Source organism: Sus scrofa, chromosome 10 (genome assembly GCF_054392235.1).
Source record: "Sus scrofa isolate SSC_HxYL_T2T_F1_AM1 chromosome 10, Sscrofa_HxYL_maternal_Yorkshire_Landrace_v2.0, whole genome shotgun sequence".
In the NCBI taxonomy this organism is placed as follows: domain Eukaryota; kingdom Metazoa; phylum Chordata; class Mammalia; order Artiodactyla; family Suidae; genus Sus; species Sus scrofa.
Genome location: NC_139392.1, coordinates 79,720,427 through 79,744,061, shown reverse-complemented (window position 1 = coordinate 79,744,061; position 23,635 = coordinate 79,720,427). Strand labels below are relative to the sequence as shown.

General features: G+C 45.4%; 2 protein-coding genes across 15 annotated transcripts in view; one reads left to right on the top strand and one right to left on the bottom strand.

The window, feature by feature from the left end:
• The window catches only part of LOC146399550 (uncharacterized), a 49,059-nt gene that overhangs the window by 3,601 nt on the left and 21,823 nt on the right, over nucleotides 1-23,635 (top strand). For 10 of the 13 annotated variants that reach the window (XM_084980412.1, XM_084980414.1, XM_084980417.1 and 7 more), the window contains one exon: nucleotides 8,940-9,133. Coding sequence is in view for 9 of the 13 variants with exons in the window: in XM_084980417.1 (XP_084836543.1) it covers nucleotides 8,940-9,011 (72 nt within the window). In the remaining 4 variants the exon portion in view is untranslated. Of the gene's footprint in view, nucleotides 1-4,862; nucleotides 5,047-8,939; nucleotides 11,735-23,635 lie in introns of those variants that run through there. The other 3 variants (XM_084980423.1, XM_084980424.1, XM_084980422.1) reach the window with 3 other exon arrangements.
• Nucleotides 5,990-23,635, bottom strand: part of DNAJC1 (DnaJ heat shock protein family (Hsp40) member C1) — a 198,526-nt gene continuing 180,880 nt past the window's right edge. For both annotated transcript variants that reach the window (XM_084980403.1, XM_084980404.1), the window contains exons 11-13: nucleotides 10,105-10,153; nucleotides 8,382-8,806; nucleotides 5,990-6,231 (exon numbers count right to left, since the gene is read on the bottom strand). In XM_084980403.1, coding sequence (XP_084836529.1) covers nucleotides 6,163-6,231; nucleotides 8,382-8,806; nucleotides 10,105-10,153 — 543 coding nt within the window. In that variant the 3' untranslated portion in view covers nucleotides 5,990-6,162. The remainder of the gene's footprint in view (nucleotides 6,232-8,381; nucleotides 8,807-10,104; nucleotides 10,154-23,635) is intronic.

Genomic DNA, 23,635 nt, shown 5'->3' with positions numbered 1-23,635 from the left:
CCCGAGGGGAGCACTGGGCTCCCGGGCCGGAGAGGATGGTGGGTCGGGGCCAGGATGCTGATCCACCATGCAGGTGGCGCGGGCCGCCCCCGCGAGGAGGGGCGCCGGAGGCAGGCCCTTGGGGACCCCAAGGCTTGAAAGGCTTGAAAGGCAGTGGGAAGATAAAGCGGCGGCGGCAGGGAGAGCTCCCTGTTCTGTTGAATTACACCCACTGCATTCCATAAAATCCTGAGGCCGCCCAGAGATGCACGCTGACGCCGGCCCTGGCCGTCCGTGCTGAAGATCCAACCTGCGGGAGCGGGAGCCGGAGTGGGAGCGGGGAGGGTGGCGCGAGGGGCAGGGGCCGGAGGTCAGGGATGCTGCTGCGCGAGAGCGGCGAGGGCGCAGCGTGTGGGCTGTGCTGGGCCTTCCGAAGTTTAAAGCAAGACGTTCACTTTTTCGCTGATGGAGTTAATTTGGTTTCCCTCAAATTCTGATTGATGCATCTGCTGTTCTCGCTTGGCTCACTCAACAAGCAGACGGATTAATTAGGAGATTTTACATTTTTGGCACCGCCGCTGCTCTTGCTGTTCTGCTCTCCTCCCGGAGCGAGCGCGGGCAGGTGCTTCCGCAGCTGAACTCTTCGCGGGCAGAGGAGGCTTTGAACAAAATAAGGTGCATGTTTTCTCCGCAGCCTCGCGGCCGGGCCACTGTCGGCGGAGCGTGGGGTGGGGCTCGGAACTGGGTGCTGGGGGCGCGATGACCCTCAGGCGGCTCTCCTGGCCCTTCCCGGGCCCTCTGCCCTCCCGGGAGGGACCCCCTGCCCGGGCCCGCAGCTTCCGAGGCCGGCGGAGGGCAGCGCCTGCTGCGGGCCTGGCGGCTGTTCAAGGACCTGCCTCTCCCAGCCGTGGGTCAGCAGCCTTGTTCGTCCGGACGAGGCTGTGACACTTTAATCGCAGCCGTCCGCGCGTGCTCCTGGTCTTACTGGGGACGGAGGGCAGCTCCGCGGTCAAAGCACCACAGGCAGGCCTCCCGCGGCCCTGCTGCTGCTCGGAGCTGGTGCCCAGCAGGGTGCCAGGATTAAAGCGAGGGTGGGTTCCTCATTGAGATTTACATCCTGTCGCATTCCAGCCCGGAATCCTCCTCTCTCCTGTTAGTAAAGACAGGCCTGGGCAGACATTTCCACACCAGTTTCTTCCATTCCAGTTTTAACAGATCTCAGTTTAGCCAAAGACAGGATTTCTTACCCAAGCCTCTGAAAATAGGAGACCAGCTGGGTCAGCCTCCTAGAGTCACTGCAGGAACACCCTTGGTGAGACAGATTGGAATTAGGATAATTTAGGATAAACAATTTGGTATTTTATCTTCAATTTTACAAAAAATTTTTTTTTGAGTAGCAATAAAAGAAAACATGGCAGAAATTGATCATTTTCCTTTGTAACTTAAGACGTACAGATTTAAAAGATGACTCTCTCAGACACCGAAAATAAACTCAAGGTTACCAAAGGGGAGGACAATAGGGATAACTTAGGAGTTTGGGATTAGCAGGTGCAAACTACTCTATACAAAATACATAAACAACAGGGTCCCACTGTACAGTACAGGAAACTAGATTCGATATCCTGTGATAAAACATGATGGAGAATATGAAAAAGACTATATATATGTACAAGGGAATGACTTTCTGTGCACCAGAAACTAACACAACACTGTAAATCAACTATACTTCAATTAAAAAAAAAATGACCCACTGACTGCCACTCAAATCTTTCTCCATTTCATTTTGTAAAAGTAGGATTTCTTTTTGAAACTGGGCTAACCAAAGATAGGCTTAATTGAACCACATTCCTCTTAACAACCCCGGAGCTGCTGACTGTCATGCTCCTGGCTCATTACAGGTGGGGGAGGCCAGCGGTGAGCAGAGTTCCCTATAGAATAACGTGGGGTCTCTTCCTTCACTCTGGGAGCAGCTTCGGGAGTGAGGCCGGAGGGGCTGGGGAAGGCAGCTGCACCTGAGGTGCCGGGGGTGGAGGAGGGAGGCGGGCTCGCCCCGCTCACAGCCCTGCACGTGGGGAGGTGAAGGCACTGGGCCGGCCCCAGCTCTCTTTGGACACTGCTCTCTGAGACACCAGTAGCTTCGCCCCCGGGGAATCAGATTGCTAAAGTGGTTTCCTTTTTTCTGTTCTATAAGAAGCCATTCTTTTCTCCCCCAGACCAGAGGAAAGTAATTGCGGCCGCTCAGTTTTACAGCGTGTTAATTTAGCTCCCCAATGAATAAAGTCGAAGGGTGAAGGCCAGGCAGTTTATTCAGACAGGAGGCTGGGACGTCTGCCAAGACAGGGGGGCTTCCCAGCGCTCTGCTCCAGCTACAGGTGGAACAGCAGGGCGGCTCAGGTGCCAGGAGGTCTGTCGCAGCCCTAGGGCCAGGGGCGGGGGCGCTGACTCGGGGTGTCCCTGTGCCCCAGGAGGAGCTCTGTCCTTGGGTTTTCTCAGCCAAGAAGGGGCAAAATAATTGCAGAAGCCTCACGGCCATGTGGGGGGCGTAGTGTCTCTCCAGGGCCTGAGAGGATCATGCTCTAGCAACCCCTCACGTACCGGGTGTCTGTGTAACGTGCCGTCCAAACTGGGTACAGAGACAAGTACCAACGGGGACTGCCCTGGGCCACTTGAGGCGTGTGGTCACCCCGTGTGTATAGAACATCACGAGTTAAACTCTGCCAGTTCAGTCTTAGGAAGAAACCCAACTGCTAAGACAAACAGCTGCGAGAGCAAACACCCTGTGGATGTAAGCAGGGTTGATGAGCTGGCATGTTAAAAGGACAGGTTCTCCACTTTCAAAGGGGTGGGAGGACTTGGTCTGGGGGGGTGGGGCTGGCACACACCAAGAGGCAAGGGGCATTTTTAAGGCGTCCAGGACCTCCACGGGAAAGGCCACTCATGATGAGCAGAGAATCAGGACAAGAGACGGCCACGGGCGGCAACATTCCAGTCGAAAGGGATCTCCCCTTGTGGGGTCAGGAAGCGTCCCAGCGTCTGTAGGTCCATCAAGGAGACAAGGCCCCCAGGCAGAACCCTCAGCAAATTGCACGGAAGAACCAGGTCATCCGCTGGAAACTTCCGCGCGGTGGGCTGCTGGGCAGGAACCTGCTGGAACAGTCGGGCAGGGGTTCGTGAGGACGCCTGGGGAATCGTCCAGTGTTGCGAAGGACCGGCTGTGTGGCTCCACGCCGGTGGAGAAGGTCAAGCCCTGCGGAGATAAAGGAGCAGAGGCAGGGAGGGTGCGCAGGCGGCCGGGCTCTCCCAGCCCAGCGGGAGCCGCCATCTGCTGGGGTCTGAGTCCGGTGGGGACTCCGAGGAAACGAGAGGTTCTTGGTCTGAGGCCACGTCTGAGGATTCTTGTATCACACGGGCCCCCTGGGCTGCGCCAGTAGCGAGGAGGCTGTGACCTGCTCGGGGCACCTGATGAACACTGTGGAGCCAAGAGAAGAGGACTTCACATATCTTTCGCAGGGGGTCCCAGACTCCCGGGCCCAGGCTAGGAACGCCAGCCTGCGAGGGCTCAAATGAGTGAGGCCAGTGGTCCTTCAAACCTGCCACCTGCATCAGCAGCCACCATACGAAAATGATGGTAACAGTAAGCCTGGACGGTCAGGTAGAAAAAAACATTTATCGTTTTCAAAAAGCCAGATGGTCATGCTGACAACCTGTGCAGCAGCTTCCGCTTGCTCCCTGCTTTGCCAGGCAAGGAGTCCGACAGAACGCGGGCCCTGAGGTCACACAGCTTCAAATAAGGTCCCAAGGCGGGCTTTTGAAGGGTGGGGAGTCAGGAAGAAGAGGGGGGCTGTGCTGGTCCCTGTGACCTGTGTCGGGAGCCCCTTGTGGAGGTGTCCCTGCCTTCTCGACCGTGACCTTGCTCAGACTGATGCCCATGGGCCTTGTGAGCCCTCCCCTCCCACTTGTCCCCCGTCTACAAAGCTCAGCAGCTGTGGGTCCGAATAGGGCAGGCCATGCAGAAAGGGCCTCTTGTGGTTTCTTTAAAGTGGCTGGTGGTGGGGACAGTCATCAAATAAACACCGTGCTGGAGACTCCTCCTTAGTGAGCCTGCAAAAGACGAGGCCAGGAGGCCAATGAGAGCATTTCAGTGTAAACTGTACTTAAGGCATCTCTGGCCTTGGAAGCCCCGGAGACTTGTCATGGGATCGGGAGTGTATGCACAGAAGCCCAGTTCCAAGGCCGTCGGTTTTGCCAAGGGCGATTTCGGGGATGGGTGCCGCAGAGCAGCCCTGGCCGGCCTCGAGGCAGGACGGCCCCGGGCCCAGAAAGCGGCCAGAACACTCCCTTCCTTCCCCTCCGCACCAGCTCTCGCTTCTGAGACGTCCCAAGGGATGCACAGCAAGGACCTCATAGCCCCACCGGTTCTGGGAGAAAGTTCTGGGGGAGAAGCTGATGGCCCTGGTACCACCTGTGACAGGCTTCGGTCTGTTCTTAGAGGGAAGAAGATGGTGACCAGGACAGCGCCAGCTCTGACCTGCGGGCCAGGCAGGCTGGAGGGAGCTGCTACCCGAACACTCAGGTCATGAAGGCAATGACTTGGAGCCGGTTGGGGGTAACGTGCTGTTTCTCCATGTCCTTTTTGCTGTCTCCGAGGTGGCAGGGCCCCAAAGCATTGGAGGAGGGCATGGGGGACAGGGCCAGGGCTTACCTGGGCCACGTGTGTCCTCCTCTGGCTGGAAGGTTATGGAGCCGGTGGTGGCAGCACCTGAACCTGCTCTGGGGAACTAACCTCAGGTCAATCCTTAGAGAAAAATGACGTCTGTATAGATATGTTATCAAGTCACCTCCCTGAAGTGTGTTCTTGTGATCTTGATGGTTTTCACGTTTAGGTGATTTGCATCTTAGCAAAAACTACTTCCAAGCCCTGAGCAAAGGACAGATTTAAAAAGGAACGCCCGTCAGATGATGGTGGTTCAACCAAAATTAACAGGAGTTCCTGGTGTGGCACAGTGGAAATGAATCCGACCAGTACCCGTGAGGACACAGGCTCGATCCCTGGCCTTGCTCAGTGGGGTAAGGATCCAGCGTTGCCGTGAGCTGGGGTGTTGGTCGCAGACTTGGCTTGGATCCTGCATTGCTGTGGCTGTGGGGTAGGCCAGCAGCTGTAGCTCCATTTTGACCCCTGGCCTGGGAATCTCCACGTGTTGTGGGTGTGGCCCTAAAAAGCAAAAAGCGACGAGATCAACAGCACAAAATTGTGATGTTCACTTAGGTGTTGAAAGTGGGACTCAGTGTCATCAGTTCCTAAAACCTTGTCTATAGGTTCTCCGGAAATGCTGCCTGTCGGGGGTGCGTTGCTACCAAACCTCTCAGGCTTAGCGTTCACTACCTACATCCTTGTGCGCTTAGGCTTCTTTTTTTCTGGATACAAATAATGGATGCACGTACATGCAGTTAAGATGACCCCACACTGTTCCCAGCCAGCTGGCCCCACAACAAGCTCGTTTTTTTTCCCCAAACACCAGCATCTGGTGTGACCTCTGGTCAGAGAAACATATTATGTTTTAATTCTTACACATTGGCTCACTCGTATGTTCCTTCAAAATCAGACATTTATGTTAGAAAGTGCTACTAGAAAGCCTGTTGGAGTTCCCGTTGTGCCGCAGTGAAACGAGTCCCACCAGGAACCATGAGGTTGCGGGTTCAATCCCTGGCCTTGTTCAGTGGGTTAAGGATCCGGCGTTGCTGTGAGCTGTGGTGTAGGTTGCAGACGCGGCTCGGATCCCGCGTTGCTGTGGCTCTGGCGTAGGCCGGGGGCTCCGGCTCCGATTCGACCCCTAGCCTGGGAACCTCCATATGCTGCTAGTGTGGCCCTAAACAACAACAACAATAATAATAATAAAGCCTGTTAGAAAGCACTATTCAGTTTGTTCCCTCAAGAAATTAAACTTGGCAGTGATGAGAGAAAATAACTTATAAAATACCCAAATCCATTTTTTTCTCCTTTAACACAGTATTTGTTTAAACAATGTAGCACATTTATTTTAAATTTTGTGTTTTTTTTGTTTGTTTTTTTTTACTAAGGCACATGACGTATAGAAATACTGAGGTACAAAATGCAAATTTCTGCATAAGATTTTTAAAATAATCATTTCAGAAAATAAAGGTAAACATCATCTTCCAGAGGATTCAGCTTTTAGCTTGTTTTTTCTTTTGGACCAGTTCAACCAGCAGCTTGTATCTAGCGATACAGTCTTCCTGCAGGGAGAGAGGGAGAGAGGGGACAGTTACTTCCACAATCAGTGTGACCCTCGTGGGGCGAGCCTGCCGTGCCCAGCTCTGATCAAGGGCTTTCCTGTGTGCCTGGCATTTCCTGGGTGAACCAGGGTGGGGATGGGGTGGGGTGAACCCTGGGGGAGGGGCCGAGACCGTGGTGACTTTCAGCTCACTGGAGGCCTCAGGGACTTGAGAAACCGAGAACCTGGGGAGGGGGGCAGGCATCCTATTAGTATTATTACCATTTGCCTCTCCCCAGGCGGCCATGAGGGCCCAGCCCCAGGGGACACCGCTGGCGATGCCAGCTCTTCCTCTGGTTCGCCCATCCCCTTCCCATCGAGACCGTCCAGCCTATCAGGCTACAGAAGCAGCGGCTTCAGACCCAGCTGCCTGTCACCCTGGCGAAGCAGCGGACCGGCCTGGCTGCTCTCCCGTTTACCTAAGTGCCTGAATCCGCCCTGTTTCTGTTCAAAAAGACCCCAAGAGCACCGCGAGCCTTCCCTAACTTAAAGCCACATGCAAACTGGCTTCTGGTCTGCAGCAGGTGACTTTATCAGCTGCCCTCGACAAAGAATGGGTGTTCGTTCTCTTCCTGGGGTTTCGGCTCAGCAGTGTTCTGGGAGAACCTTCTAGTAAGTGCCTCTTCTGCATCCCCAAAGACCACCTGCCTAAGATATCAGCCTTTCTCCGACAGCTGTGCTGTGTGGTGCAGAGTGACAGCGAGCTCGGCCACCACTTCGCTGGGGTCACGGGGACCCCGAGCAGCAGGCCTGCCCGGAGGAGTCACTCAGCAGGAAGTGGGCCCTGGTTCTAAGGTCAAGGCTTAAAGGGAACATGTGCAGGATGGGCTGCTCATTCCTCCTGGAAGCAGGAAGGTTTCCAGACCCTGAGGCAGTGCGTCTCGAGCGCTCCTGCCCTAGGAATCCAGGCTTCATTTTAAGCCAGTGCCGATTCATCACACATGTAAATGCCTGTGTCCTGACAGATGCTAGAGAAACTCGGGGAAAATAATTACTTCTGGCAAACCAGTTGGAGGGGCTGGGAGGATCTGTGTTTCTCGAATAGATCCACTGCTAATGGTTTATTTTTCTCCCCGGGAATTCTCAACTTCATCATTTTAAAGTAGGTGATAGATAACTAGACCTGCACACACGGGGACATTCATGGCCACGAGCTAGATTTTCCAACATCGAATTTCAATTAAAAAAAAAGAAGAATGTAAATGAACATCAATGTGCCCACAGGCTACTGAGTGGGAGGCACAGAAGGCAGAAGAGATGCATTCTTTTGATTTCTCAGTGATCCTGGCACCTCAGACGAAGAGCCTGGCTACAAGGAAAGAAGCCCAGGAGGCTGTGTGTGTCAGGAAAGGCCCGCGTTGGAAAGACACCCAGGGAGGCGCTACAGCTGCGCCGGGTGGAGCAGAAGGCAGAGGCCGCGGCGGGGGCCTGACTTTCCGCAGGGGATGCCCGCCTGCCCTCCGAGCCGGGACCTGCAGAGGTGGTGAGGCAGATACGAAGAGCTGCGGACAGGGAGGAAGGGCTACTGCAAACCGTGCTGCAGAGGACAGGCTGGATCCCGACGTCGGCCTCTCGCCTCCTCTCACCCACCTGCCCGGCCCTCCTCCCAGCCTCTGGTCCGCAGGCGCTGCCGTGGCGTCCAGGGGAACTTACTGGCGGAACTGGCGACCATGGTAACACGTCTGCCACACCATCTCGGGACTGTACGGAACCCTCAGAATCTGCCTGCTGACGCTGGAGGCTCCCCGGGCCCTCACAGCCACGAGGGGGCCCCGCCTGGCCGTCCCCTGCTGCTCTCTGCTCTCTCCACCTGCCCGGGAATGTTCCAGAAGATGGCAGGGTGGTTGTGCGGGGAGTTTACATTATACGTGGAGTTTTCACTCAGAAAAAAATAACTGTGTAAGGATTAAACGTCTGTATAAGGATTAAATTTAGCCTCTTGACCTCATTTATACTCATCAATCGGTGCTCAGGAGGAATCTACTGGAAGATAACTGGTACGTAAGAGATCAGGTGGATACACAGGATAACAGGGAAATCGGACAGAACGGGCTACAGCGACTTCCGTGTATTCTCGAACCAGGGCAGGGCCCTCCTTCTGGCTTCACCCACCTTAGTCTTAGACGGGACGCACTTGGCTATCTTGTCCCAGCGCTCAGAGGATCCCTTTGGGTACTGCTGCAAGGCTAATTCCAGAAGTTTCTGTTGGTTCTGAGTCCAGGGCTCCTCTGTGGCTCGCGTTCTCTCTCTCCTCTGGCTCTCCTCATCGCTGGACTCCATCTGTTCTGACAAATCGAAGTCCTTCTGCCTCTTGGCTCGGACCTTCTCCTCCGGCTCGGGCAGCCGCGCGGGCCTCCGCCTCCGGGGCCGGCTCTCGGGGACCTCGGCCTCCTGCTCCTCCGCCTCGCCCTGCTCCTCCGCCTCCTCCGCGGCCGGCTCCTCCCGCTGCGTGATGAGATCGTCCGGCAGGGCCGCCGTGCTCTTGGGGGGCCTGGGATTCTGAGCCGTGGGTCTGAGGTCGGAGAGCCTGACCATTCCTGCGAGGAAGGCACAGCACAGGGAAAGGGCAGGGTCAGTTCAGGCGACAAGGGGCACAGCAGCGCCTCCGCCGCAGCTGGCAGCGCGCTAGGCATTTTGCACGCTGTTGATGTCCCCGCTCTTCTTCCCCAGAAAGACGCAACCGCCGCCCTAACTGTGCAGAGGAGGAAAGTCAGTCTCAGAAAAAGCCGAGCTGGGATCTGAACCCACTTCTGTCTGATCCCCAGCCTCTGTCCTTGCCACCACTCTGAGGAGCAGCAGTTCAGAGTCCGGCTGTGATCCGACGACGTGCAGATCTTTCAGAAGGAATAACCAGCACTTTCCAGGTAAGCAGGATGTTCTTCAGAGCCCAGAGTTGTTGTGAACTCCGTGAGCGGGAGTGAGTGAACCCATCAGACCGTCCGCGGTGCTCAGGCGGCACTGCGGGCACCGGCCTTCTGCGCCCCGCTGCGTCCCCAGCCCGGTGATGCCTCGACTGACAGAAAAACAAAAATCCCCCCACCCCCAAAGCCACAGGGGCCTCTCAGAGACCCCCTCAAATGTGCAGCCACACCTTTCCTGTTCTCCCACACACTCCCGACCCCTCCGAGGCCTAGGCCGTCTGCCCCCCCCCCCCCCCTTTCAGGATCGGGCTCCCAAAGACTGGGGGAGCTTCTGGCACAGAACACTGGTTGCCTATTTCTGTCTCCACGCCCAGACCAGCAGCCGTATTGGCAAGAAAGCAACCTGGAAAAGCCCACAGACACCCCACCTGGGTCCTCCCCGTGGAGACGTTTTGAGATAACAGGGCTTGCTGGTCCCTGGCTGGTTACATCGAGTACAGGGACCTGAATTTAAGTGGAGTCGGAAGGTTTAGGCGGCATTTTCTTACTTCCTGGTTCCCAGCAAACAGTATGGGGCCTCTGAGCAAAATTCCCGTTAGTCTTAGACAAAATGGATTTTCAGAGACATAGATTTCAGGGGGAAGCTGCTTGGTGTGTCCTGAAGGACGCTGTGTGTGTGCGGTGGTGACAGTGCGGCAAGTGACCAGGCTGGCTTTCCCCTGCCTGGTCCCACTCACCACCGACACTAGAGAAGAGCAAGGTTTTTACAGCTCTTCAAACTCACTAAGTACATCTTAGCAGCACTCTGTGTGCAGGGCTTTGTGGGTGCTTGTAACCCAACCCCTTTTAGAGAGAGGACCAGTAGCGCGCATTGGGCAAAACTATTACAACATCGTTTTTACAGATGTTGCTATAAAAAGGGAATTGTGAAGAAACGGCTTTAGATTAAAGGGACCAAGTGGGTGCTGCCTTACCTGGGGAGCAGGTAACTGAATCCTTCAGTTGCTTAGCTTTGGTTGTCACCTGTTTCAAAATATAAAAGCAGATCTTACTTTCCACACATCGACTGTAGGTCAAGCGACCGATTGCATACAGGGTCCATGCGAAGAACAGGGTTTACTGAATCTTAGGCCCCGATGAGCATCCAGGATCGGTCATCGGTTCAATCCATTTTTTTTTTTTAAACCAACAAGGAAACTGAAGTCCAGAGAGATTAAACGAACTGCTCCAAAATACCATCTCATCAAGTGGCAGAGTCAGAACAAGAACTCAGATCACCTGATCACAGTCCCATGACACTAGGCCTCCTCTGAAGATACCCTAGTTTCAGATTCAAACCTCCTCTAAAGATACACTAGTTTCAGATTCAAAATTCAAAGAGGTCATGTTTTCCAGTTAGAATTTCCTGCAAGAGCCTCTCTCTTCACTGGAGAATATGATACCAGTGAGTATTATGAACAATGAGAAGTTTTTACTCTTAAGCTAATGATATTATAATATAAAAGTCTTTTTTTTCTTTACATCCCAGAAAGAAACCCTCCGATCACTAAGACTGACACTAGAGGAAGGACCTCTTGGTGGGGTAGGGCAGATGGACCCCAGAACCAGGAGATACTTACATTTACACGAGTGTGGACCCACAGAAATAATTTCGTTCTCGTTCTTCTATTTAAATAGTATCATACTGTATGTCTCACCCTAGAGCTTGCTTTTTAAAATTTAACCATGTCTTGGAGATCTACAGATGGATTTTCCTTTTTATAATTGAGACAGAATTTACAGAGAGTAGAATGTACAGTTTTAAATGTACATTTCAGTGAGTTTTGACCAAAAACATTCTAATGAAATTACGGAACATTCCTATTACTGCACAAAGTGCCCTGTGCCCCTAAGCCCATCTCTATCCAGCTATAGACAGCCACTCTTCTGATATCTATTATATATATTTTAAACAGAGAGAAAAATTAATTTAGAAAATTATAAGTGGATAATTAACTGCCCCAATGCATCTATTAAGCAAGCCATCCTTTCTCATTTAAAGTGTTAACTTCATTAAAATTACATTCCATTGCATTCCCTCTATTTTTTTGTATTCTATCCCATTAATCCATGTAGATTCTTGAACCAGTATTTCACTGCTTTAATGAAACTTGAAAGTAAAAGCCTAGAAAGCATGCTTGGGAAGAGCTGAGTGTTGGATCTTGTATTCAGTCTTGGTTCTACCTCGTATTAGCTGGGTAACCTTGAGCAATTTCCAATCCTTTTCTCTGTCTCATGTATTACCCTCTGTAATATGTGGATAAAACTGCTAATACCTTTTGTCTCTTAGGGATGTTTTCAGTTTGAAATAAGCTCTTTGCGTGATACCTAGCAGATGTTAAAGGCTCAGTAAACATTGCCTCTTATAATTGATGTGGATCATTTGTTTTTCATTCATACAAAAGGCAGAATTAGAGAAAATATTTAAAGCTGCTTAGAAACACTCTGCAATTTTATCCCTCCCTTCTTCTCCATGGATGGCCTTGCTTCTTATCTTATGGAAAAAAAAAAAAAAAGTTGAAGTTATCTAACACAAGCTTCCTTGACAACGTTCCCAACTCAAAATTCTGATTACATCACCATATATCTCCCCCACAGTTTATCCCAATTCAAAGAAAGAGATTATCTTCCTTTGCCTTTCATCCTCACAGAACAATGCCCGTCAATTAATTTCCTTTGCTTTCCTCTGCAGCTTCTCCCTGTCTGTCACATACGCCCCATAAACCTTCAAACTGAGCTCGAAGCAAAGCAGTCTCTATTCTAAAAGGCTATCTTCTCTTGAGTTGCCTTTTCTATCCCACTTGGCTTTGACGATGGCACCTCCGAGTTCTCCTTCTCTTTCTGTGACTATTTCCGCCCCTCCCACACGCTGCTGCCTCTTGCTCCCTAATGCAGTGTTCCTCGCATCCCGTCCCGGCCTTTCCTGCATTCCTTCCACTTTCTCCTTTGGGGTCTCATAACACCTGCTCAGTGCTGCCTTGGAAAAGAAATGCTTAACCTAGATCTCTGGCCCTGACCTCTACCTTGGCATGCCAGTCTGCAGAAACTGACCACATGATAACAGCGGATCATCAGATCTGAAAAGGACTGCAGCTTCCTGTGTGCCAGGCAGGGTTCTTACATAACATGTGTGAGGATGGATTCCTCACAGCAGCCCCAGTAAGTGGGTGCATTATTATCCCCATGAGTTTGAGGCTCAGGGAGAATAAATTAAGATTAAAAGGTAGTGAGTAGATGAACCCAGGCAAGTCAGGCTCTAAAATCTTTGTTCTCAATGCCTGTAACAGACTGCCTTTTGAATCTAAGTCTTACTTTACAGCGGAGGAAAGAGGCCAGGCTCTCTTCCTGCTATGCAGTTGTCCCTCAGTATCCCTGGGGACTGGTTCCAGGTCCCCTTGGAGAGGATGTTCAAGTCCCTTATATAAAATGACATAGAGGAGTTCCCTCGTGGCTCAGCGCGTTAAGAAACCAGCATCGTCACTGCTGTGACTCTCGTTCGATCCCTGGCCTGGGAACTTTTGTGTGCTGTAGGCGCAGCCAAAAAAAAGTGATGTAAAATTTGTATATAACCTCTGCATAGCCTCTTGTGTGTTCTGAATAATCTAGATTACTTACAATACCTAATACCATCTAAATGCTATGTAAATTGTTGCCCACATGAGGCAAATTCGAGTTTTGCTTTTTGGAACTTTCAGGATTCCCCCCCCCCCAAATATTTTCCATCTGAGGCTGGTTGAATCTGTGGTTGCAACACCAGACCACACCTTTCTCACTGCCATTACATCTCCTGTTTAGAGGTCTCCTAGCTCCTCAACCTAAACAAATCCCAACCTAAACTCAACTTCTGTTTTTCCTTCCTTTTCCTAGTAGTTCTGAGTCACCTAGGCCCAACACCAAAGAGCCAATTTGGGGACTTTTTTCTCCCTCCCGACCACCTGCTATGTTCTTCACAAAGCTGGTGCCATCTATTCCCTCCTCTCTCATATCTCCACCACCTGTGTTAGTCCTTCATTCTTACCGGACTGAATTAATAGAACAGCCATCCAGCTGGTCTGCAACTTACTTATTAGCAGTTCCTACAGAATAATGTCCCCAAGGCAGACTTCTGATCAAATACCTTTGATGGCTCATGAATGACTAGACCACAAAGTTGGAGAAATCCACAATCCGATCTGTTGAAGAAATCCACAATCCGATCTGTTTCTTGTAAGCATCCTTCCTTCCAGGAAGTACTGCATTCCCTTTTTATTGCAGAATAATATTCCATTGTATGGATATACCACATTTTTGTTTATTCATTTATCAGTTGATAAACATTTGTATTGTCCTCATCTTTTGGCTATTTTGAATAACGCTGCTATAAACATTTGTGTATAAGTTTTTGTGTGGGCATATATTTTCATTTATCTTGGGTATATACCTAGGATTGGAATTACTGAGTCATATGGTAACTCTATGTTCAACTTATTGAGGAAGTGCTGTACTGTTTTCCAGTATGGCTGCACAATTTACATTCACATCAGCAGTATATGAGGCTTCTCATTTCTCTACCTCTTTCCTAAAACTTGTTATTTTCCAACTTTTTGTATTATCCTGCTTCCTAGTAGGTGCAAAGTGGTACCTTGTTTTCAATTTGCATTTTCCTAATGACTAATGATACTGAACTTTTTTTTCATGTGTCTATTGACAAGTTGTTTATCTTCTTTGGTGAAATGTCTATTCAGATCCTTTGTCCATTTTTTTTTTTTTCCAATTTTGGGGTTTGTATTATTGAGTTTTAAGGGCTCTTTGTATATTCTAGATACAAATTCCTTATCAGATAAATGATCTGCAAATATTTTCTCCCACTCTGTGGGCTCACTTTTCATATTCTTAGTGGTATCCTATGAAACATAAAGTTTTTAATTTTTTTTTTTGTCTTTTTGCCTTTTCTAGGGCCTCTCCTGGGGCATATGGAGATTCCCACTCTAGGGGTCTAATCGGAGCTGTACCAACTGGCCTACACCACAGCAATGCTGGATCCGAGCCACGCCTGCAGCCTACACCATAGCTCACAGCAACGCCAGATCCTTAACCCACTGAGCAAGGCCAGGGATCGAACCTGCAACCTCATGGTTCCTAGTCAGACTCATTAACCATTGTGCCACGACGGGAACTCCTAAAGTTTTTAATTCTCATCACATCCAAATTTTTTTTTTTTTTTTTAGTTGCTTGGACTTTTGGTGTCTAAGAATCCTTTTGCCAAATCCAAGGTCATGAGGGCTTACCCTTCTATTTTCTTCTAAGAGTTTTATAGTTTTAGCTCTTACATTTAGGGGAATACTTAATAATATTAAATCTTCTGATCCATGAACAGGAGATATTTTTCCACTTATTTTAATGTTCTTCAGTTTCTTTCAATAATGTGTTGTAGTTTTCAGAGTTAAAGTTTGTACTTCTTTTGTTAAATTTATTGCCAAGTATTTTATTCTTTTTGAAGCTACTGTAAATGAAATTATTTTCTTAATTACATTTTCAGTTCGTTCATTGTAGGTATATTAAAATGTTTTTGTATATTTATGTTTCCTGCAATCTTGCTGAACTAATTTTATTAGTTAACAATAGTCTTTTAGTTAATTACTTGGCATTCTATATATATAAAATCATGTCATCTGCAAATAGGGACAGAAGTTTACTTCTTCCTTTTCAATCTTATTTCTTTTTATCTCCTAATTGCCCTAGCTAGACCCTTCATACTGTGTTGGATAGAAATGGTGAGAGCAGATAATCCTTGTCTTGTTCCTGATCTTAGCAGGAAAATAACCCCCTCTTTCACCAGTAAGTATACTGTTAACTGTGGGGGGTTAGTAGATTTCTTTATCTGATTGAAGATCTTCCCTTTTATTCCTAACTTTTTGAGTATTTTTATCATGCAAGGGTATTAGATTTTGTCCAATGCTTATATTGAGAAGATCTTATTTTTTTTCTATTGATATGATGAATTCATATTAATTGATTTTAAGATAGTGAATCAATTTTGCATTTTTGGGATAAACTCCACTTGCTTAGGGTTTATAATCATAATCTGTTGGATTCACTTTGCTGTTTGTTGAGAATTTTTGCATCCACATTCATATGAATTATTAGTCTGCAGTTTGCTTCTTATGTCTTTAGTTTGGTATTAGGGTAATATTGGTTTCATAAAATGTGTTGGGAAGTGTTTACTTTCTTCTATTTTTGAGAAGGTTTGTGAAGTTTTGGCATTAATTCTTCTTTAAATATTTAGTAGAACTCAGTGGTGAAGCCATGTAGGCCTAGGCTTTTTTTTTGTGAAAAGGTTTTTTTGAAAAAATTACTAATTCAGTCTCTTCACTTTTTACACGTCTATTTCAACTGTTTTTGGATTCAGTCTTAGTAGTTTATGTGTTTTAGGAATTTGTCCATTTCATCTCTATTAGAAAAATAGCTATCTAATTTCCTGGCATGCACTTGTTCACAGTATTCCTTTTAAGTCTTTTTTATTTCTGTAAGGTTGGTAGTGATATCCCTTTTTTCATTTCTGATCCTATCAAGTCCCTTTCTTTTTCTTTTTTGTCAAACTCATTAAATGTTTCTCAATTTTATGATATTTTCAGTGAATCAGTTTTTGGATTCATTGACTTTCTTTTCTAGTCTCTATTTCAGCAATTTCTGCTGTACTTTTTAATTATTTCCTTTTTTCTGCTTTAAGTATAGTTATTTTTCCAGTGTCTTAAGGTGGAAAGTTAGATTATAGGTTTGAAATCTTTCTTAATAAAGGCATTTACAGCTATAAATCTCCTTCTATGAACTACATTAGCTGTATTCCTTAAATTCTGGTGTTGTGTCTTCATTTTTATTTCTCTTTGAGAATTTTGATTCCCTTTGGGATTTCTTCAATTCATTAGTTGTTTGGGATTCTATGGTTTAATTTAGACATATTTGTTGAATTTCCCTATTTTTCCCTGCTATTAATTTCTAATCTCATTCTGTTGAGGTCAGAGAATATACTCTGTATTACTTCTATCCTTTTAAACTTACTGAGGTGGTTTGAAGGCCTAGCATACAAATATATACTGGAACATGTTCATGTTTACTTGAAGAACATATTTCTGTTGTTGTTGTTGGATGAAACATTCAAGAGATGCCTGTTAGGAGTTCTTGTTGTGGCTCAGTGGGTTATGAACCCAACTAGTATTCATGAGGACGTGGGTTCAATCCCTGGCCTCACTCAGTGGGTTAAGGATCCAGCGTTGCTGCGTAGCTGTGGCTGTGATGTAGGCCGGTGGCTGCAGCTCCGATCTGACAGCTCACAGCAATGATGGATCCTTTAACCCACTGAGCAGGGCCAGGGATTGAACCCATGTCTTTGTGGATACTCGTTGGGTTCTTTACCACTGAGCCACAGTGGAACTCCTCTTTTAACTTTTTGATTTTTTTTTTTTTTTGGTTACTTTATTCCTCTATTATTGCTTTATTTTGCATAAATGAATATTTTCTAATGTAGGATTTTTTTTTTTTTTTTGCTTTTTTAGGGCTACACCTGTGGCACATGGAAGTTCCCAGGCTAGGGGTCAAATTGGAGCTACAGCTGCTGGCCTATGCCACAGCCACAGCAATGTGGGATCCGAGCTGTGTCTGCAACCTACACCACAGCTCATATCAGATCCTTAACCCACTTAGCGAGGCCAGGGATCGAGCCGCATCCTCATGGATCCTAGTTGGGTTCGTTAACTGCTTAGCCATAAAGGGAACTCCCTAATGTAGGATTTTAATTTGTGATTTTTTTTTTTACTATCTTTTTTTTTTTTTTTTTTAAAAGAGGTTCCTCTGGGGTTTACCATATATGTCTTAACTTATGAGAATAAGCTTCAGATTTATACTACTTTAATTCAGTGATATATAGAAACATGACTCCTTTATAGCTCTATTCCTTTTACCCCCATGCTATGATATGACCATGATACATATTGCATCCATTCATGTTATAAACCCAGCAATACATCTTTACACTTCCTGCTTTACCATCTGTAGCAGTTTCTCAGCTCATAGAGCTTTGCTCTCACCCACCTCCTTGTGCTGTTTTTGGCAAATATATTACACAAATACTACCTTTCTATAGGTTATGGGCCCCAAAATAACATATATCTATTCTTAGATACAACTGCTTTCTAAATCTGTTAAGAAAAGAAAATGTATTTATACTGTCTTTTATAATTACCTAATTACCTTTACTGATGCTCTTTTTCATGTGAATTCAAATTACCATCTGGGGTCACTTGCTTTCAGACTGAAGAATTTCAGGGTTTTATGGTTTGTTTTTGTTTTTGTTTTGTTTTTTCCGGGCTGCACCCACGGCATATGGAGGTCCTGGGCTAGGGGTCTAATCGGAGTTGTAGCCGCTGGCCTACACCACAGCCATAGCAATGTAGGATCTGAGCCGTATCTGTGACCTACACCACAGCTCATGGCAATGCTGGATCCTTAACCTACTGAGTGAGGCCAGGGATTGAACCTGCCACCGCATGGTTCCTAGTAAGATTCGTTTCCACTGTGCCATGACGGGAACCCCAAAACTTCAGTTTTTATTTATCTTGGAATTTTTTTTTTTTTTTTTTTTTTTTTTTTTTTGTCTTTTCTAGGGCCGCACCCACAGCATATGGAGATTCCCTGGCTAGGAGCCTAATCGGAGCTGTAGCTGCTGGCCTGTGCCACAGCCACAGCAACTCGTGATCCAAGCCAAGTCTGCGACCCACACCACAGCTCACGGCAACGCTAGATTGTTAACCCACTGAGTGAGGCCAGGTATCGAACCTGCCACCTCATGGTTCCTAGTCGGATTTGTTAACCACTGAGCCACGAAGGGAACTCCTATCTTGGAAATTTTTTATTTTGCATTTATTTTTTGATAAATGCTCTGCTGGATGTGGGATTTCTGGTTGCCAAGTTTTTCTTTGAGTACTCTGAACATATTATTCCACTGCTTCCTGGCCTTTGTGGTGTATGCTGAGAAGTAAGCTGTTAATCTTACTGGGGGACAGTTCCCTTATAAATTAGAAGTCATTTCTCTCTTGCTGCCTTCAAGATATTCTCCTTAGTTTTGACTTTCAGCATTTTTATTCTGATGTGTCTTTTGTGGGTATTTTTGAGCTTATCCTACTCAGAATTCACTGAGCTTTCTGATGTATAGGTTAGCATTTTTCAATAAATTTGAGAAGTTTTCACCCACTGAATTTTTGATTTTTTCCCTTCCTTTCTCTCTCTACTTTCCTAACTCCAGTTATACATATGTTATTGTGCTTAATGGTGCTAATATTTTTCTGAGGCTATGTTCAGTTTTCTTCTTTCAGTTCTCTGTTCTTTAGCTTGAATACTCTATTCACCTATCTTCAAGTTTGCTAATTCTTTCCTCTGCTAGACAAATCTACTGTGGAGCATCTCTAGTGAATTTTTAAAATTTCAATTACTGTATTTTTAATGCCAGAATTTCTACTTGGTTCTTTTTAAAAATTTTTATCTCTTTACTGGTATTTTTTATCTGATGCAACATTTTCATTGTATCTTTATCATGCTTTCCTTTAGTTCTGTGAACATATTTGTATGGCTATTGTGAAGTCTTTTTCTGTGAAATATGATGTTTGGTCACTCTTATAAGGCAGTTTCTGTTGTCTTCTGTTTTTCTAACGTATGGGTCATATTTTCCTGTTTCTTTCCATGGCTCATTATTTTTTCTCAAAACTGAACATTTAGATACTGCATTGTGGCAATCCTGGTTACTCATTTTCCCTTACCACCCTCCCCAGATTAAGATTTGTTTTTATTTGCATATTTGCTTAGTGGATAACTGGACTATTTTAGGGAAGCTAAGCTACCCTCTGTCCCCTACAGCATAAAGTCTCTGATGTTACTCCTCAGGTAGGTGCAGGGATGGGTATGTCCAGTCATCTTGGGATGCCAGTGGTATTTGCAGGACTCTCCTCCTCTCTTTACCTGACCACACCCAGCTGTTAAAACTCCAGTAACTACTGGCTGATGCGCTATTGCTCATAAAATACCCCAGGGCCTAAATTGCTCTATAAACAAATCAAATCAAATCCTGGCTCCTTGGAAGGAATTGGAATAGTTTCTGAGACCAATGTTTGATATTTCTTCTGACTCCAGAAGGGCTCTTCCCAGAGAAGTTACCATTCACAAGTTGGTTTGAGAATACCCGGTTAGTTTTCCTTGTACTGTTAGAGAATTCTTAATGTAGTACAGATCTTCCCTGACTTATGAAGGGGTTATGTCCCAATAAAGTTTCAACATGTTTCTATAAGTTGAAAGTGCTTTTAAGGCGTTCCTGTCATGGTGCAGCAGAAACGAAACTGACTGGGAACCATGAGGTTGCAGGTTCGATCCCTGGCCTTGCTTAGTGGGTTAAGGATCTGGCATTGCCATGAGCTGTGGTATAGGTTGCAGACGTGGCTCAAATCTGATGCTGTGGCTGTGGTGTGGGGCTGGCAGCTATAGCTCCAGTTTGACTTCAAGCCTAGGAACCTCCATACGCCACAGGTGCAGCCCTAAAAAGCAAAAAAAAAAAAAAAAAAAAAAAAAAAGGAAAGTGCTTTACATAAATACACCTAACCTACTGGACATCATAGCTTTCAGCCTGGCCTAACTTAAACATGCTCAGAACACGTACACTGACCTAAAACTTGACAAAATAATCTAACATACAGCCTATTTTATAGTAAAGTATTAAATATCATGTAATTTATTGAATACTGTACTGAAAGTGAAAAACAGAATGGTTGTAAGTGTATCAGTTGTTTACCCTTACAGTCACGTGGCTGACTGGGAGCTGTGGCTCACTGCCACTGTCCAGTATCATGAGGGAGTATTGTACTGCATATCACTAGCCCAGGAAAAGATCAAAAGTCAAGATTTGAAGTAAGGTTTCTACTGAAGGTGTATTGTTTCCACAGCATCATAAAGTTGTAAGAATGTTAAGTTCAACTGTTTTAAGTTGATCCACTGTAAGTAGGGGTAGGTCTGGCCTGTCCATACTGCACAAGACAAATAGCTACTATAATCTTAGTCTTTGAGATCCTCAGTTTTTACATAATGAAATGAATGGATATCACCAAAGTTATCTTTGAGCCATACTTTTCTCCTACTTAAAAAGGCAACCTAGAACCTACAAGAAAGAAGCAAAGTATAACTGGTCAATCTTCCAAGTCTATGTGGTTCAACAAGTATTTTAATATTCTGTCTTTTTTGCATCATATCTCTTGGTGTCATAAAATGGTTATACAACAAAGATAATTATGAGTGATCCTATTTTTTTCTTAAGAATTTTTTTTTCACTACTTTTCATCTCAGGAGAAGGCGTGTATATGGCAATGATGGCAACATATTTATTTTGGAGGCAAGTTTGGCATCCTCAGCAGATCATTTATTATTCGAGGCAGATTCAGAAGTTTCCAAATAAGTGAGAGTCTGATGTAAAGCTCAATGGCCAGGTTGTCTCTGAGTATGGCAGCATGCCACTTCAGGGAGGAAGGTCATCCTCCAGTGAGTAGGGTCATCACCAAATCTATTTCTCTCTCATAGATCTCAGTAATTTCAATTACAGGGGTGTCAGTTTGCTTTTTTTTTTTTTGTCTTTTTGCCATTTCTTGGGCCGCTCCCGCGGCATATGGAGGTTCCCAGGCTAGGGGTCCAATCGGAGCTGGAGCTGCCAGCCTACGCCAGAGCCACAGCAACGCAGGATCCAAGCCGAGTCTGCAACCTACACCACAGCTCACGGCAACGCCGGATTGTTAATCCACTGAGCAAGGGCAGGGACCGAACCCACAACCTCATGGTTCCTAGTCGGATTCGTTAACCACTGTGCCACGACAGGAACTCCTGCTTTTCTTTTTTTTTAAAGGTACAAATTGTAAGATATTTAAAGGGTACAACATAATGATTTGATATGTGCATATTTGAAAGGAGTCCCCCACTAAATTAACATATCAATCACCTCATATTTACTTTCATCATTGTTGAGAACATTTCAGTTCTGCTCTCTCAGAAAGTTTCAATTATACAATACAGTGTTATCAACTATAGTCACTATGTTACACATTAAATCCTCAAATCTTATTCAACTTAGAAATGAAAGTTTGTAACTTTTTACCCACCTCTCCCTATTTGTCCCATCTCCTAGTCCCTGGCAACAACTTTTCTGCAGTGTTTCTGAGTTTGATTTTTTTTCTTTTTTCTTTGGCTGAATAATACTCCTCTGTGTGTGTGTGTGTGTGTGAGAGAGAGAGAGAGGGAGAGGGAGAGGGAGAGGGAGAGGGAATCACATTTTCTTTATCCATTCATCTGCTGCTGGACACTTAAGTTGTTTTCATGCACTGGCTACTGTGAATAATGCTGCTGTGAAATTGGGAGTGCAGGTAACTCTTTGAGATGATTTTGTTTCCTTTGGATATATACCCGGAAGTGGGACTGCTGGGTCATTTGATAGTTCTACTTTTAACTTCTTGAGGAACCTTCCTACTGTTTTTCAGTTAACATTCTTACCAAAAGCCTACAAGGGTTTTCTTCTCTCCACATCCTTAACAGTATTTGTTATCTCTTGTCCTTTTGGTAGTAGACACCTTAACAGGTTTGAGGTGATATCACATTGTGGTTTTGATTTGCATTTCCTTGATGATTAGTGATGTTGAGAATCTTTTCATATATTTGTTGGCCATTTATAGATCTTTGAAAAAAATGCCTATTTAGGTCTTTTGCTCATTTAAAAAGTGAATTGTTTTTGTTTTTGCTATTGTGTTGTATGAATTCCTTGTATATTTAGGATATTAATCCCTTAATGGATATGTGGTTTGCAAGTATTTTTCTCCCATTCCATAGGTTTCATTTTCATTTTGTGGATGGTTTCCTCTGCTATACAGAAGCTTTTTAGTTTGATGAGGTCTCACTTGCTTTATTTTTGCTTTTGATACCTTTGCTTTTGGTGTCAAATCCAAAAAAATCATCATCAAGACTAATATCAAGGGGCTTACCCCCCATGTTTTCCTCTAGTTTTGTGGTTTCAAGTCTCACGTTCAAGTCTTCAACACATTTTGAGTTAGTTTTTGTGTATAGTATAAGATAGGGGCCTGATTTCATTCTTTTGCATGCTGTTGTCCAGTTTTCCCAACACCATTTATTGAAGAGACTATCCTTTTCCTAATGTATATTCTTGGCTTGTCAAAAATTAGTTGGCCATATGAATAAAATAAATCAGCGGGTTTATTTCTGGCCTCTTTATTCTGTTTTTAATGCCAGTTCCATACTGTTTGATTACTACTGCTTTGTAATATAAGTTGAAATCAGAAATGTGATCCCTCCAGCTTTGTTATTTCTCAAGATTGCTTTGGCTGTTTGGATCTTCTGTTGTTCCATATAAATTTTCAGATTGTTCTATTTTAGTGAAAAATGCCATTAGAATTTTGAGAGGGTTTACACTGGATCTGTAGATAGCTTTGGGTGTTATGGATATTTTGTAACAATATTAACTCTTCCAGTCATAAACATGAAAAATCTTCCCATTTATTTGTGTCTTCTTCAATTTCTTCCATCAATGTCTTATAGTTTTCAGCAACAGATCTTTTATCTCCTTGGTTAAGTTTATAACTAGCACTTTACTCTTTTTGATGCCATTATAGATTGTTTTCTTTTTTGATAGTTGTTGGTATAAAGAAAGACAACCGATTTTTGTAGCTTAAAATTTTACTGAAATAATTTATTAATCCTAACAGTTTTTGGTGGAGTTCTTATGGTTTTCTATATGTAGTATCATGTCATCTGCAAATGGAGATGACATTGGAGGTGACATGGCCATCACCAAATCTGTTTCTCTCTGATAGAACTAGGTGACTTCAATAACATGGGTGCCGATTTAGTCACGAATGTTTAGTATTACTTTTCTTGCATATTCTAAAATGAGTTTTTTCAGTTACTCATTCAGCTGTTATATCATGTGCAGTTATAGAACACAGTGGTCTCTGTCTGACTTAATGTAGGTCTGTGACTTTTTTCTAGTCTCCTTTTGGGAGAAAACCTATGTTCCTACACAGTCTACAGGGACAAGGCTTCTCTTCTTCCTCAGTATCTGAACAAATAACATTGTGTGCTGCCTCAGGTGGGCTTTTGGATACCACTATCCACACATGTACTAACAGCTACATGGATTATAGAATTGTAGGGAAATTGTTTCATGTTTTAATCATAGGCAGAAAATATAATCCTTCTTCTTAATATACTTATACCTAAAGTCACCTTTGAAATTCTTAGGATTAAATCTGAGATATATAGGTAGGGTAGAATGAATTTAAAAAACTAAAATAGGAGTTCCCGTTGTGGTGCAGTGGTTAACGAATCTGACTAGGAACTATGAGGTTGCAGGTTCGGTCCCTGCCCTTGCTCAGTGGGTTGCTGATCTGGCGTTGCCAT